Genomic DNA, 16,677 nt, shown 5'->3' with positions numbered 1-16,677 from the left:
ATACCTTATATGGGCTTCTATATGTTACACAAAATGTTTAAATTCCAAGTCTAAAGACATTGGAGACTTTTGTTTTTTAGATCTCTCATTTTAAAACTTATACTAGACAAGTTGTCTACTTCCTGGATAAATACACTCATGTGAGACAGAGAAAATAATTCAGAATACATATCCCTACTTAAAAAAGAAGACAGGAAAAATTTTTGCAAAATGAATCTTTCACCCTAAAACATATAATTAGGAAACATTTAAAATTTTTATTCTATGCAATATAAAACAATATGCATAGATTTGGTACACAATTTCTTGGTTTTTACTTTAGGAAACAAGGCAATAAGGAAAAGGTTTATAAATCTCTCCATCCCTTTTATAAAAAGTTGCAACTGAAACCAGCAATTCCTTGCAAGTACAACTATCAATTCTGAATATATGAATTATACCTAGGAATTGGCATTTACATAGATGAGTACTGGGTGCTCTTTTATTTTGAGAGAGAGAGAAAGAGAGAGGGTATGAGCGGGGAGGGTCAGAGAGAGAGAACAGGTGAGGGAAGGGGTGGGGGGGGTGGGGGAGAATCCCAAACAGGCTCCACACCATCAGAGCAAAGCTGGATGCAGGGCTCAAACTCATGAACTGTGAGACCATGACCCGAGCCGAAACCAAGATCAGATGTAAAACCGACTGAGCCACCCAGGCACCCCTCTTTTAAACATGTACAACTGTATCATAAAACACCATGACTTCTACAATTTGGGGCACTTTTGAATATGAAACTCCTGCCTCCATATATATATAAGGAAACAAGAATACTCTTTCCAGTCATCAAGTATGAAAAACTTCACAGTCTGATTTACCTTTATCAAAGGTAAAATGATTCACTACTGCATTTCATGGATTATTGTGATTCTCAGTAGTTCCTTAACACAAAGTAAATTTCACATGAACTTTTTATCTGTTTGGGTTTTCCAAAGCAAGATACTAATACAAAATGTATTGAACTGGCAGAAGTCCATGGGCTAAAGAAAAAGGAATTAAATATAAAATGTTCACCAACTTTATCCTTTCTAATTTTCAACAGCATCAGATATGGAGACCTAATTGGTTTCTTGTGTCTATCCATTATGAACATAACTCAATCTTCTATTTTAATACTCTTCAATGCCATTTTTTGCTTGGTGCTTTACTGTGCGACGTAGAAGATCATTTCGTCCAACTTCAAGCATCTGTTCTTCCCAAGATTTCATTTCATTATAATAACGAATTTTATCATCATTAGCAAGTTGAATATACACCTGAGAAAAAGTGTAATTGTTAAAATAATTTCTTTTAGAAGAATCTTTACAATTAATTTCTGGAATGCTTCCATATACTCTAGAAATCACCTTACTATTATTCTACATGTATAATGGGGGACTAAGGAAGGAATTTTTTTTTGATATAAAAGATGAGAAAAAGGCTAAGAGTTAAAGATAATTAAGTTGTTACAATTTCAGGGTTTGGGATGTGGGAAAGGAGCTGAGGCAAGGTGAGATTGTCACTGGATAGAGTGAACACTTTATGAGTGACATTGTTTTTTATTTGTAGTTAAAAACTACCAAAAGAAAAAAGCTGAACTGGTCCTAAAGATATAAAAATAATTTTAAAATACTTTGTGATACTAGTGATATAAAGTTGTTTTCACATGAATAAAGCCTCGCCCTAATATATTCTCTCACAGATATTCCAACTAGACACTTGAGACTAAAACCATACTACTTACTTGCTTTTGAGAACTGGAGAGATTTTTCCAGTTTTCATTTATAGTCTTCAGCTTTACCTGTAAAACACATATGTTTAAGTACCAGATACAGAGACTTCAGTGGTTAAAGAAAGATCTTTTTTAATTCTTGATTCCAATAATAAAATCTGATATCGAGAATCACAGGCAAAGTCTTATCAATTCCTTACCTCCATTTTTAAAAAATTTTTTTAATGTTTCTTTATTTTTGAGAGAGACAGATGACAAGTGGGGGAGGGCAGAGAGATGGGACACAGAATCTGAAGCAGGCTCCAGGCTCCAAACTGTCAGCACAGAGCCTGAAGCAGGGCTCAAACCCACGAGCCATGAACTCATGACCTGAGCCAGAGTCAGATGCTTAACTGACTGAGCCACCCAGGGGCTCCTTACCTTTCTTTCTAAAAAAAAAAAAACAAAAAATTTTTTTAATGTTTATCTTTATTTTTGAGACAGAGAGAGACAGAGCATGAGCGGGGGAAAGGCAGAGAGAGAGGGAGACACAGAATCTGAAGCAGGCTCCAGGCTCTGAGCTATAAGCACAGAGCCCAACGCGGGGCCCAAACTCGTCAACTGCGAGATCATGACCTGAGCTGAAGTCAGACACTCAACCGACTGAGCCACCCAGGAGCCCCGTCTTTCTAAGTAAGAACTATTAAACTTAAAACACACAAAAAGTGAATAGAATGTAGATATTATCCTTTTTTATTGATATATAATCGACATATGACATTATTAATATCAGGTGTAAACTTGATTCATCATTTGTATATCCTGTGAAATGATCACCACCGTAAGTCTAGTTAACTAATCTGTCACAATACATAGTTACAAAATTTTTTTTTGTGACAAGAAGTTTTAAGATTTACTCCAGGCAACTTTCAAAAGTGTAATATGTCATTTAAAAAAAAATTTTTTTATGTTTATTCATTTTTGAAAGACAGAGAGAGACACAGCACAAGCAGGGGTGGGGCCGAGAGAGAGGGGGACACAGAATCTGAAGCAGACTCCAGGCTCTGAGCTGTCAGCACACGTGGGGCTTGAACTCACAAACCACAAGATCATGACCTGAGCCAAAGTCGGATGCTCAACCAACTGAGCCACCCAGGTGCCCCTCAAAAGTGCAATATATTATTTTTAACTATAGTCACCATGTTGTTGTTTTTTAGAGGGAGAGGGGAGAGAGGAGAGAGAGAGCATGTGCACACACGTGAGTGGGGGAGAAAGAGACGAGAATCTTAAGCAGGCTCCACGCTCAGCACGGAGCTCACCTCACAACCCTGAGCCAAAATCAAGAGTAGTATGCTCAACCGATGAAGCCACCCAGGCACCCCTACAGTCACCATGCTGTACAATGTATCTTCAGGACTTACTTATTTAAAATTAGAAACTGGTACACTTTGACCATTCTCACCCATTCTGCATCCCAACCCCAACCTCTAGCAACCACCAATCCATTCTATTTATGAACTTGGTTGTTTTGTTGTTGTTTTCAAGATTCCACATATAAGAGAGATCATACAGTTATTTGTCTATTTCTGACTTATTTCATTTAGCATAATGCTCTCAAAGACCATACATGTTGCTGCAAACAGCAAAATTTTCATTCTTTTTGATGGCTGAATAATGCATGCACACCAGTTTATTTATCCATCATCCATCAATGGACAGTTGGATAGCTTCCACATCTTGATTATTGTAAATAATGCCCAATGAAGATGGGAGTGCAGATATCTTTTCAAGTTAGTGTTTTTGTTTCCTTTGGATAAATATCCAGAAGTAGAACTGCAGGATCATATGAAAATTCTATTAATTTTTTGAGGAAACTCCATACCATTTTCTACAGTGAGCTGCAATCTACATTCCCATCAACATATGCACAGCGATTCCCTTTACTCAGCATCTTTTTTTTTTTTTTAATTTTTTTTTAACGTTTAATTTTTGAGACAGAGAGAGACAGAGCATGAACAGGGGAGGGGCAGAGAGAGAGGGAGTCACAGAATCTGAAACAGGCTCCAGGCTCTGAGCTGTCAGCACAGAGCCCAACGCGGGGCTCGAACTCACGGACCGTGAGATCATGACCTGAGCCGAAGTCGGACGCTTAACCGACCAAGCCACCCAGGCGCCCCCCTTTTCTCAGCATCTTTGCCACCACCTGTTATTTTCTTATCTTTTTGATAACAGCCATTCTAACAGATATGAGGTGATATCTCATTTGGTTTGCATTTGCCTGATTACTGGTGCTGAAAACCTTTTTATGTACATGTTAGTCATCTGTATTGTCTTCTTTGGAAAAATGTGTATTCAGATTTTCTCCCATTTTTTAAGTCAGCTTGTTTTTTTGCTACTGAGTTGTACAAGTTCTTTATATATTTTAGATATTAACCTTTTCATATGTATGATTTTCAAATCTTTCCCCTCATTCAGTAGGTTGCTTTTTCACTTTGTTAATGGTTTCCTTTGCTGTGCAGATGTATCTTTTTTGATTCAACAATACTTATATTCAAGTATAAATCTATATTCCTATGATAGACTAACTTCAAAGACTTAAATGTTTTATTTCTTCCCTGTATCTTAATGTTTTATTCTAAAATTTGTACCTAAGTATTCAGGCATACTCATAGGAACAATACAACACTGGTCCTTAATTCTACTTAGCTGAACTTAAATTACATGACCTGGAAAAAGTCATTATTACCTCTCTTAGGCTTGGTTCTTCATTTATAAAATTAAAGGATGCAGGAAACCCAGGGACGGAGGAGAGTTAGAGAGGAGAGTCAGCACACCTCACACAGTATGTGCTGTTGCTCCCAGAAAGCAGAGACTGAGGCAATAAATGGGTGGGTGAAGAATGAGGGGCAGAGGGGTCGGAGAAGGCAAGTGTGAAGAAGGGAGGAAAATGGTCTGAAAAGAATCTATTTAAATCTAAGAGGAAGTCATCAGTGATTTTAAACAGAAGCAGAGTGAGAATAATGAACTTTACTGTTCTGACCAGAACTCTGTTATTTTATCCTACCAACAAAAATAGAGGTATAGACAGTATCTGAGACTACATAACCATCATGTTTTGGAACACTTTAATACTTAATACTTACCTTTATAAACACATCTAATATATTCAGGGACATTTACTCACTAAATAATTGCTCTCTTAGCTCTGGAAGGAATTGCTTCAATCTTTCATAGCTAAGCTTTTTCCTTATGTTTAATCCATAAGCTTTTGTATTCACTGAGTTCAACAATAATTTATAAAGTTGCATGCATAAAAAAATCTGATCTTTCACCTTAATAAAGTAATTCATTAAAGAAAATTAAAGAGATGGAAAGATGTTTAGTTTTGCTCCTTCCTAAAACTCATTAAATAAGCCCTTCCACCATGTGAGGACACCGTGAGATGGTACCAGCTATGAACCAAGAGGGACCTCACTAGCAGACAACTATGACAGTGCCTTGATCTTGGACTTCCCAGCCTCCAGAACTGTGAACAATAAATTTCTATTGTTTATTTTTTTTAAGTAAATGAATAAACAACATTTTTTAAGGCATAAACCCACATGGACAAAGACAACAGGAGAGGAAACTACCAACACAAAATTTTAGCAGCTAAAAAGTAGGTGGAGAAATGGTAACTGAGTTACCTAACCAAGAAGGCAGATTCCCAACCTGGTACTGGGGAAAGCCATAAAGCAAACCAATTTACAATGCAGAATTCCCAAGCAGCTCAGGAATTGGCAGCACCAGATAGGTAGAAAACGGTGGTGAAAGGTGTGCTTAAAACAGTAAGACTGACTGAAATTCTCTTGAAAAAGAGATTAAATCCCCACCATGGGCAGATTCTAGGACTTATCCCCTCAAAAGGGTAAAATAGAGCTACTCTGTGGATACTAGGTACAGTTGGGGCCAGTGGTACCACACTGAAAACAAGGAGATTAAGTAAAAATGTACGTATACAGTATCCCAGAAAGAAAAGCAAAAAAGGTTAAGAGAAAAACAATACAGAAAAGAAAATGAGAGGACCAGCTCAGAAGACACAAAAACAAGTATGAGGTCTTAAAGAGAACACAGCGGGGAAGGTGGGGGGGGAGGGGAGAGAAGAAAAAAGAAACCAGATCACATTCAAAGGACCAATAATCAAAATGGCTTTATACTTCTCAAAAGCTATTAACAAGAGAAAGAAGCAATATTTTTAAAATTCTGAAAGAACATGATCTCTAGATTCTATGCTTAGAATTCTATGCCCAAACTATCAAGCAAATATAAGGTTAGAGATTATTTTCAGACAAGCAAAAATTCAAAAAATTGATCTTCCATGTACTCTCACTGGGGAGATGCTCCTATAATAAAATCAGTAAACCAAGAAAGACAACAGCAGAAGCAAAACCACCACAAAGATGAATGTCAACTGTGCACTAGCAATAAAAGGCTACAAACAAAGTGGAACAAAACAGAGGTTCCAGATTGAAACTGACAGAATAGCTAATGCATCTAAATGCACTGAAAACTGGTAAATATTTAAGGGTTTGGGGCTAAATTACTGATAATACATAAAAAACTAAGGAAACAAAAACATAAGACATACTGAACTTCAGTGAAAGTTTTGCAATTAAAAAAAAATAGTCATAGCAAATGGCATAGCAAATATCATACTCAATACTTCTCTAACCAAAATTGTAAGTATACTGGGAGGCAGGAAAATGGAAACATGAACAGTGGGATGAGAAAGTAATAAATGCTCATCTCAAATAATGGGAGATAATGCCTAAAATATAGGTAATGCTGAAAATTGAAAAAAAATCAAGAAGTAACAATATAAGGCTGTTATTTACAGAAATGAAGATAAACAGCACAAGAATGAGCTAACAATAAAAGGTATTCACTTATATGACAGGGCTGTGAAAACTGGTTATCTTTTATAACAAGTCTTATTTTGATTCTTTTAACTACAAGGATATATACCCAATATTTTTTAAATGAATAAAAATGATAGTTGCATTAATTTTAATATCCTGAGATAGGGTCCCTCAGCCATTAAGCTTTCTAGGTGATTCCAAGGTGCAGTCGAGTTGAGAACCACTGATTTAGAAGCATTCTCTAGCGTATAACCTTTTTACACTGATAAGAAAACTAAATCCAAAGTCATTTAATGACTGAGCAAATTCCAACTAAAAAAATAAACAAGCATATATTTTTAGTAATTTAAGGCCATAGAAACAATTTTAAAATCCCAAGGAGTAAATAAATGCAAGTATACAGCCAGGGAAGACCATATCACATATACATATTATTTAATCAAGTGTCAAACAGGACTTATGAAATGAACTACAGATCCTAATAACCCAAAATGTGGCACAGTGGCAAAAACCTTCATCTCAAATTGACAAAAGTTAGAGATCTGAACGTATGCTCTTCTTACCCTATCATATTATAAAAGGAAAAATACAATTGCCAATTTGGAGCTTCTAACAAGGAAATAAGGAAAGAATAAGCCACGGCAGGAATGACACACTTCTTTTCTTCTTTGACATATTCATATGGTGATGCTCATGGGTGTAATACATTCCCATGGGCATAACCAAAATTTTATTAAAGGATATAATATGAAGCAAGGTTATACTCAAATCCCAGTACAAAGTATTATAATCCCACTCTCATTCTTTCCCAGTGATGGTAAAACAGTCCCAGGACTGACTGATAAGAAGTCCAGAACTTTAACACCCCTATAAATTTGAAAATGTTATTATTTTAAATTTAAAAAAGCTGACAATATATATATTGGCCGCTAAGTACTCAAATTGTATGTGGCAAGAAAATGTGTTTTCCTTTAAAAGATACAAGAGGGCATTATTTGTATAAAGTACTTATTTATAACAATTTACTACTTTTCTTCACATCCTAACATATGACACCCCTACAATTTTCTGTCTAAATATTTTAAAAATCAAAACAAAAATTTAAAAAACAAATCTAATTCTGTTTTACCTGTGATGTACCATCCTTATGTTCCTGGAACCTTTCAGCTATATAAATGTTGTAAGCTGAGCGAGGTCTTTTCGGTTTTCCAAGCATTGTTAACTCCTGAGTAACAAAAATGAAAGAGTTAGATATAGTTTTAACTTCTGTAAGACTTTACCTACAGAAACTTTATTCACTACTATGCATTACAGAAGTTCCTATAAGTGAATGTTATGATTCTTTGTATATACAAAATGACTACTCACTCTTGGGATCAGAATTATTTTTGTGATAGCACTAAGTTTTGAAAATTATAAAAGGTTTTATGAGTTATTTTCCATATAAAAACTTTTCCCTTACATATTATTTTCATGGTCTCCATGAAGTGAATAACTGAGCACTTAGGTACAAAATCTTTTTTAAAGGTTAAAACAATTTCAGTTTCATCCTTCCAGAACACTACCATCTCCCAGCCACTATATGCCTCTACCACAACTCATAAACACTAGAGTATCTGTTTAATAATCTCTCATTTCATTTCCTTCCTTGGTATCTCTCAACTTTTAAACTTCAACAGATGTGTTAAATTCAATTCTTTTAACTAGGTACCAAAGGACAGAGGAGGCAAGAAATAGCAAATACATGTATCCCTTATTGTTTAAGTTAGTTTAGTTTCAAGGGGCACCTGGGTAGCTCAGTCAGTTAAGTGTTCGACTTCAGCTCAGGTCATGATCTCACAGCTCTTGAGTTCGGGCTCTGTGCTGACAGCTCAGAGCCTAGAGCCTGCTTCAGATTCTGTGTCTCCCTCTCACATTCTGCCCCTCCCCCACTCACACTCTGTCTCTCAAACATAAATAAAAACATTAAAAAAAAATTTTTTTAATGTTTACTTTCTGAGTTTCAGAGAATAAAGGATGCTGCACTATTCTATTTAGTTTTTTAATTTGGATAGTAGTACTTGTAATTCATAAATTATGTGGTTTTTAATGGCAATTTGGTTAAAGTCAATAACAAACCCAATTTTATTTCATAAATAAAGTACAGCCCCTGTGATTAACCTCATTCTTCCTGGACTTCTCAGACACAGAACAACTATAAAACTACTGCAGACTCCAGGTACTTCATAACGTAACTGTTTCCCCTTTTGTTTCTAGAGCTTGGAATTCATCATCCTTCCTAACAATAAGTATACAGCTGAACAGACTGAAAAATCAACAACCCTCTTGGATCCCTAAGGGAGAGAAGTTTGTTTCAAACTGCTGCCCCCTAGACTGGAGTGACACACAAGTAAATACAGGGAGTCGAAGCAACCCCTGCTGGAACCAGTGCTGGGGTACCAAAACCTCTACTGTAATTAATTAATTGCTGGATGTTCTGGCTTCAGGGGGAGCCAGTCATAAGAATGTCCTCACAGGACGCCTGGGTGGCTCAGTCAGTTAAGCGTCCGCCTCTTGGTTTCAGCTCAGGTCACCATTAGTGAGTTTGAGCCCAGCATCGGGCTCTGCGATGACAGAGTGGGATTCTCTCTCTCTCTGCCTCTCCCCTGCTGGCTCTCTTGGCCTCTCAAAATAAATAAACTTAAATTTAAAAAAAAAAAAAAAGAAGACAGTCCTCACAGTATTGTGATATACTTCTAGGAGCTAAACCAGATTTCCACAATTAATACCAGAAAAAATATTTCCCCTGCTTCTGTAAGAAAGGAAGAGAGGAAAAGAAACTATTTTGAAATGCCTGAGCACTCAACTATTAACAAGGCCTGCCTTCAGGGGAAACTAGTTAACCAGAGCCTAACTTACCTGCATGAAGGGAAAACACCCAACTCCTGCACACTCTAGTCATTCTGACTCACACCTAATGGGGAGGGGGAGTGTGGAAGAGTGAACTGAGAAACTCTTGTGAAGTTCACAGACCAGTTGCATAGGCTCACTAAAAGATCGGGACCTAATTGTAGGACTACAGAATGCTTTTCTTGACCCCCACACCTCACCACCACATTGCTAAGGCCTATTTACAGCAGTTCCTTTTATTCAGTACATTATGTCCATCAATCAAGAAAAAACTTCCAAGGCAGACTAAAAGGCAAAAAACATAATATGAAGAGACAAAGCAAGCATCAGAACCAGATATGGGAGGGATGTTGAAATTATCAGACCGGGAATTTAAAACAACTAGATTAGTATGCTAAAGGCTCCAGATTGCATGTAAGAACAGATTGGCAATGTAAAACTCGGAGATGGAAATCCCAAGAAGTAACCAAAAAAAACCAAAAAACAAAAAAAGTTAGAGATCAAAAATGCTGTAACAGAGGCGCCTGGGTGGCTCAGTCAGTTAAGTATCTGACTCTTAATCTCAGCTCAGGAGACTGGGCTCCAAGCTGGGTATGGCACCTATTAAAAAAAAGAGAGAGAGAGGAGAGAAAGGAGAGAGAGAAGAGAGACAAGAATGTTGTAATGAAACGAAGAATGTCTTTAATGGGTTTATTAGTAGACTGGACATGGCTGAAGAAAGAATCACTGGGCTAAAGGATGTAATAATAGAATCCTCAAAAATCCAAAACAAAGAGAACAAAGACTGAAAAATAAACCAAAAACTGAAGACTATCCAAGGACTATAGGACAACTTAGAACAGGTGTAACCAACATAAGATGGGAATACTAGGAGGAGAAAGAGAAAAAGAAATATATGAAAGGGAAATCCCATTATTACTGCCCAATCCTCATTTCTGGTCTCTCCACTCTTACATTGGATGGGTGCATTAAAAAGGAAGGGAGAATAAAGGAGGGAGAATAAACTTCAGTACCCACCCCTCCAAATACCCCTATGCAGACACTGTATTTCTATTGTCTTTTCTAGCTCCTTTTTACTAATTGGATCAGAAGACTAGATTGCTATCTAGATTACTGACTTAAAATGGGTGAGTCCTGAACTCTGGTGCTAGGAGAGCTCAACAAGAGTCAGGGAGACATATGTTGTCATCTCACATTAAAGTCTCAAATTTACTTTTTCAAAGAAATAGTTTTAACTCTGATGACCATTTTTTACAGTATATGTACTGGACCAGCAAGCTGACCATCTCATACCTAACACTGTTCCTACAGAAAAATGTAGTCTTTCAAGCAATAGTATTTATGTGGATTAATAACCTTAAACTGGGACCAGACTACAAATCTGAACCATGTGGGGTGTTTAATGAGGAAAAGTAGTTCATCCTATAGGACTTCTTATTTGACTAGATACAATAAAGGCATTTTTTCCTGATGTGTTAATGAAATCAGTCTATTTAGCAACATCCATAATGAAACTCATCCATAATCAAACTCACCATTACCTATAAAACAATTCAAATCAGCAGGTTATCCTAGACAAGACACAGACACAAAGATTCTTGCTATTCCTGATTTGGCTGTTTCATAACTCTGTTCCTTCAGCTTTCATTCTAGTCCTAACTACATATCTTAAATTTGGATACATTCAAAAGTAGTAACAAGGGGTTCCAAGACAGACTCAATGCCAAGTGGTCCTAGTGGCAGAAAAGAGTTATCCCATTTTTTCCTAACTGGGGTACTCCTGATGACATTCTACCATTTAGCCACATATATCAAAATAAGAAAAACTCCCAATATTCATTGTTCTATAAATTTCAGTTCTTTGCCAAAGGAAAAAACTATTTCACTGATACTCACTCTCTTTTTTATTAATGCTTTCTTTTTCAAACGTTTTTGCTGGATTTCTTTTTCCAAAGATACAATCTGACTTGGAGTTAACTGTTCTTGAATTCTGTTTATCTCTTCTTTGTATGCCTGCCAGTCTGCCCTGTAAGCATCTTCATATATCTATAAATAAAAACCCAAACATGAAGTCAATAAATTACTGCTGATAAATCAAACACAGCACACCCGCTAGGGAAAGACAATTGCATGACTTCAGATAAAGACAGACTAGGGGCACCTAGGTGGCTCAGTCAGTTGAGCGTCCGACTTCAGCTCAGGTCATGATCTCACAACTTGTGAGTTCGAGCCCCACATCGGGCTCTGTGCTGACAGCTCGGAGCCTGGAGCCTGCTTCTGATTCTGTGTCTCCCTCTCTCTCTGCCCCTCCCCCACTCATGCTCTGTCTCTCTCTGTCTCAGAAATAAATAAACATTAAAAAAAATTAAAAAAAAAAATAAACATTAAAAATAAATAAAAATTAAAAAAAAATAAAAAGACAGACTAAACCATCAAGTGAAAAATGTGCTCTGGAATCACATGTATATGGACTAAAAACATGTTTTTTTCATAAAAATGTTAACAAAGGTGAGAGTCTAACAACTAGTCTTCAGTTTCAGATACTGCCAACCCTTTGTTGCCACTGCCATACATCCATTTTCTAATCATTATGAATCAGAAAGTATGAAGTTCCTTTATAGGTAACAGATATTAAAAAAAATTTTTTAATCATCTAGTCCCTTAAAGGACATGACTATTATTCTTAACTGCAGAATAACTGGTCAGCAATACTGAAAACCAATATGCTTACTTTTTTCTCTGAATCGGGAAGTTCCCTCCATAGCTGGGCAATTTTTCTAATTAGTTCTGAATTTTTCGCATCTATAGATTGAAATAAAATGAAAAAGTCACAATTTTATGTCTCAGGATTAATTTCTAAAGACTTCTAGGAAGTCTAGCTTTAGCTCTAAGTTTTATTACAGACACCTCTATACCACATATAATTTAATACAATGATTTAGGTTTTCTTTAATTTCATACTTTATCCAGAATTGTTAAAGTCTGTTACCTAATAATTAAGAAATATGTCACATACCCTCCCAAAATTATTAGTTTAAGCAGTTGGGTAATCACTGTCTTCAAGCTTTTTTACTTCATATTTCAAACAAAAATTTTTTTCCCATCTTTCAGGAATTATTAAGTTCATAAAACCTGACTCAACAATAAAATATAATCTTGATTCACGTAACACTGCCTTGTATTTCAGTTACAGAAACACTACTTGCAACAAGCTATTCTAAAATCAAGTCATTATTCCCCATTTCCTTCCTCATCTTAACTGGAGTGGCATTTTAACAAACCACTTAGTTTGAACTACAACATTTTAAAACATGTGAGTACTTCGTAAACATGTCTCTTAAACCAATTCTTTATAATGTAGGAATTTTCATTACAGTTCATTTGGTTTTCACAAGTACCCTGTGAAAGGGCTCTAGAAATCATAAAGTTGACTATTCTTAATATAGTTATTATCTTTACACTACTATAATCACAAATGAAGGCCCACAGCCTTTCTAGGGAGTCAACAAAAATCCTACCTGGAAATCTTTTTTTTTTCAGGAAGTCAACCGATTTCCAGTGAAAAAGCTCTTGGAATTAGCAATTTGTATAGAGCTTTACAGTTTACAGAACACATCCACATAAGTTATTTCATTGCAACTTCATTAACAATTCCCTGAAGCAGGAGCTAAAGCAAGTAATAAAATGATTCATCAATGGTGCTCCAGGCCAATGGCAACTAGACCCCCAAAATTCAGCTTTTTCATCTTCTTCCCTGGGTGCTTCCACTCCACATGCTGCTATTTTAACTTTTCATTAAATGAGTAAGTCAGGAGGATAAAGTCAATGGTATTGTAATAGTCTTGTATGGTGATTGATGGTAGCTACACTTGTGGTCAGCATAGCATAATGTATACAGTTGTCCAGTCACCACTATGTTGTACACCTGAAACTAGTGTAACACTGTGCTTCAACTATACCTCAATAAAATATACATAGTAATAAGAAATAAATAAAAATACCTTTCATTAGCTCAATTATTTATAAGGAATTTGTACTTGGTAAAAAATGTCATACTTTACAGACCACTAAACGTTAATGGTTATTTTTCCGCAGTCACTGGATGCTTTCAAAGTGCAAATCAAGTTTGAAGTAAAACTGTTTAGTGGCTTCTTTATTACATCAGAAAACAGTAAATGCTCCAAAACTCCTTACCTGGGTTCTGAGCTTTAAATATGGGTAGCTGTTCTTTAGAAAATCGAACGTATGAAGTCAGAGGCTTCTTTGGATAACTATTCACGGTGGATGAAAAACATCTCGGTACATATGCAAAACTACGTATAAAGAAAATAACCAATATCAAGTATTTAAGTGCCAATATTCACTTTTAGATGAACACAGATTCCCCCCAAAAAGACGCTATCAGAATGCTATATATGGCACGGTGTTAGTGACTTTTAAAACCCTGTCCTAACCAGAGAAAAGACCTGCAAAACTGAACTCTCAAAGCTTCATCTATGCCTGTTAAGAAGGGCAGAGTGGAGGAAAGCATCTGCACTTCAGCTCCTGGACCCTGCTTTCTCAACGCCTCTACTGATGGAGGGAGACTCTGGCGCGCGACTTCGCAGAGAACTCTGAACGAGGGCTACAAGGTTGGGACAGCGCGGAGCAGCGGGAAGGAAGAGGAAAGGTGGAGGGTGGCCGGAAAGTAAGACTGCTGGATAAAGGCCTGGTCGCAAAACCACCAGCCCCTTCGCAAAGTCGCGGCATGATTCAAAGCGCCACGGTGGCCCGGACCACCTAGGAGACACAAAAAAGTGTACGAAAACGTCTACACTCCAACCCAGACCGTCCTGAGCCGTGCCGCCTCCTGAAGTGCAGGCGAGAGGTCCTTACCTGAAGGGAGAGCGCAGTCGACTTCCACAACCCGCGCAGAGGTCCGCTCCGGACTTTCCCAGTGCACTCAGCACGCTCCACACGCCCCGGAAAAGCGCCATTGCACCAACTTACAAGGCAGCGACCAGGCGCCAACGTCCTACAGCCCCGCGGCACAACAGAACTCCAACAATGACGAACAGAACCCGCTGGTGACCCTCTGTAGTTTACTCTCATGCCCGCCACTCGCAAGGCACTATGGGAAATCGGCTAACATCCGGTCAGTAGCCGGGGAGCTAGGCAGGGCAGAATTCACGCAGGCGCTGTAGTAGCTTCCCGGTGGGTGAGGTTGCAAAGGAGGAGGGCTCGGGGGCGGAGAAGGAAACCGCAGCCCGGCTTGCCTGCGGAGAGCCCTGGCCTAGAGGAGGCGCAGCTGAGCCACCTCTGCCCCCGGCCCTCCCCTCCGCATTCGGTTCCTCCGCCCGGCCTGGAGGCTGATGGAGGCACTGTGGCCACCTCACCGCAACAGTGCGGGGCTGGCTGGCGTCCGCCTGTGACGACCGAAAGGGCCAGTACGTAACAGTTTTACCGCGAGGACGCGGGATAGCTGTGCGGCCTGCGCTGCTCCGAGGTCAAGCTGGCGGGTGCTGCGCGACCAGCAGAGCCGCTGAGTTAAGGCCGCAACTGGCGCTCAGTATCCAAAACACTGCTGGGGCGGGGGAAGTGGGGCACGTTTCAAACCTAAAAATGCAGATTTCCTGGACTTGCTGCAGTGCCTGATTCAGTATATCTGTGAGGCCCGTGACTCTGTTTTCAACAGGTTCCTCATTGTTTAACAATTTCTGATGCCAGTGGTCATAGGACCACATTTAAAGCAATACTGAACTAGACCCTCGTCCCCTCCACTGCAACTATCCCAGACCCAGTCTTCAACCCTGACATCCAACCCTGCTTAATTAGTAGGGAGGAAACTTTGGCTGATTAGTCGTGCAAAGACTCTATTCCCATTATTAACGTTAAAGTCTTGATCCGGAAATGTAGCATTCCCTAAGACTCACTTTCCCCCATTGCAGATGAGGATGTTAGACTAGATTAGTTTTTTCGAAGTCCTGAGAAAGTGTGACAAATACGCCTTGAGATATTGATCAATATGCTGTATAACCATTTTCTGTGTCGGCAATGGCATGAAAAAGATTGGGAAGACCTAAACTAAAGGTACATAAGGATCAGCTTTTATATTCCAATTATTTCCTTCTGAAACAGCCTCTATTGGGTAGCTATATTTGTTAGAAAATTCTTACCACTGTAATATTAAGCTGAGAGTCAACTGCTTTCTGTAGCTTTGAAACATTGGCCCTTGATGCAACAAAGGAAAAGCCCACTTTTAAGTGGTATGTAAACAACTATCACTACTCCCTTTTCTTAGTCTCTCAGGGTTGAAAGGAACTTTCCAGGTCATCTGTTCAAACTTCTCATCTTGACATGGAAAAACAGCTTTTTTTTCTGATTACATAACTACGTACAAGGCCCCAAACTTAGGTAAAAGACACAACCTTCCCCCACTCCCAATAAAGTCTGACAGAAGGAAATAAACAATTATAATGCACTAACAAGGCAGAGGTAAGTATAGAATATACTTCCTTATAACATTTTAGCTGGGTTCTGAAATAATTTGTTTTCTCTATATTTTCTAGAATATTTTTGTTCTTTCAGTTATTTGCTAAAAAAACTATTGCAGGTTCGGCTTATCACACTGGGGTCACCAATTGCAGGTTTAGCCTATCATCAATTGTGGGTTCAGCAGAAAAGATTATTCAAGACTCCATGCAAGTCAAGAGAGATGAGAGGGAGGCTAAGGGAAATCTCCCCGACCTGATCTCCAGCTCCTGTATATATTAAGCATACATTATAGGGAGAACATTGCACAATATGTCTTTGGCTATGTGCCAGTAAGATCTATAGAAAGTGTGCACAAAAAACAAGGCATTCCCAAGACCACCAAAGAGCAGATGCAGAAAGCAGGGTGGAGAACAAGATGAGATATTCCATAGATAACATGGTCTAAGGAATTCATGAGCACAGGAAAGACCCAACCCCTAAATATGCACTAACTAGATACTGGTCAGCTGTTTTCAGCAGGGCCAGAAAGCAGTGTAATGCATTCCCTATAATCTCCTCAACTAAGACATAGCTATTTGATTTCCCACAAAACTTCTTTTGGATATTTAAAAAATCTTTTTGTTTTTTTAGAGTGTCATTTTGATCTTACTGTAAAGGTCTTATAAATCTGATCTATAATATTTGTTTTCA

The 16,677-nt window shown here is 38.0% G+C and overlaps 1 protein-coding gene across 3 annotated transcripts; it reads right to left on the bottom strand.

Moving 5' to 3' along the window:
• Positions 1 to 929: 929 nt before the first annotated feature.
• On the bottom strand, positions 930 to 14,882 carry TFAM (transcription factor A, mitochondrial). 3 transcript variants are annotated; one of them, XM_042960909.1, is made up of 8 exons: positions 14,389 to 14,479; positions 13,980 to 14,292; positions 13,708 to 13,826; positions 12,245 to 12,315; positions 11,410 to 11,559; positions 7,754 to 7,849; positions 1,760 to 1,816; positions 930 to 1,292 (listed from the first exon to the last, which is right to left on the bottom strand). In XM_042960909.1, exons 2-8 carry the CDS (start codon positions 14,042 to 14,044, stop codon positions 1,146 to 1,148), a joined length of 705 nt encoding a protein of 234 aa, XP_042816843.1. In that variant the 5' UTR covers positions 14,045 to 14,292; positions 14,389 to 14,479; the 3' UTR covers positions 930 to 1,145. The 3 variants fall into 3 exon arrangements, with proteins under 3 accessions (XP_042816843.1, XP_042816842.1, XP_042816844.1); XM_042960908.1 differs by lacking the exon at positions 13,980 to 14,292 and having other exon boundaries at positions 14,389 to 14,882; XM_042960910.1 differs by lacking the exons at positions 11,410 to 11,559; positions 13,980 to 14,292 and having other exon boundaries at positions 14,389 to 14,882.
• Positions 14,883 to 16,677: the final 1,795 nt, after the last annotated feature.

The sequence above is a fragment of the Panthera tigris genome, chromosome D2 (assembly GCF_018350195.1).
Source record: "Panthera tigris isolate Pti1 chromosome D2, P.tigris_Pti1_mat1.1, whole genome shotgun sequence".
In the NCBI taxonomy this organism is placed as follows: domain Eukaryota; kingdom Metazoa; phylum Chordata; class Mammalia; order Carnivora; family Felidae; genus Panthera; species Panthera tigris.
This window is presented reverse-complemented; position numbering and strand designations above follow the sequence as displayed.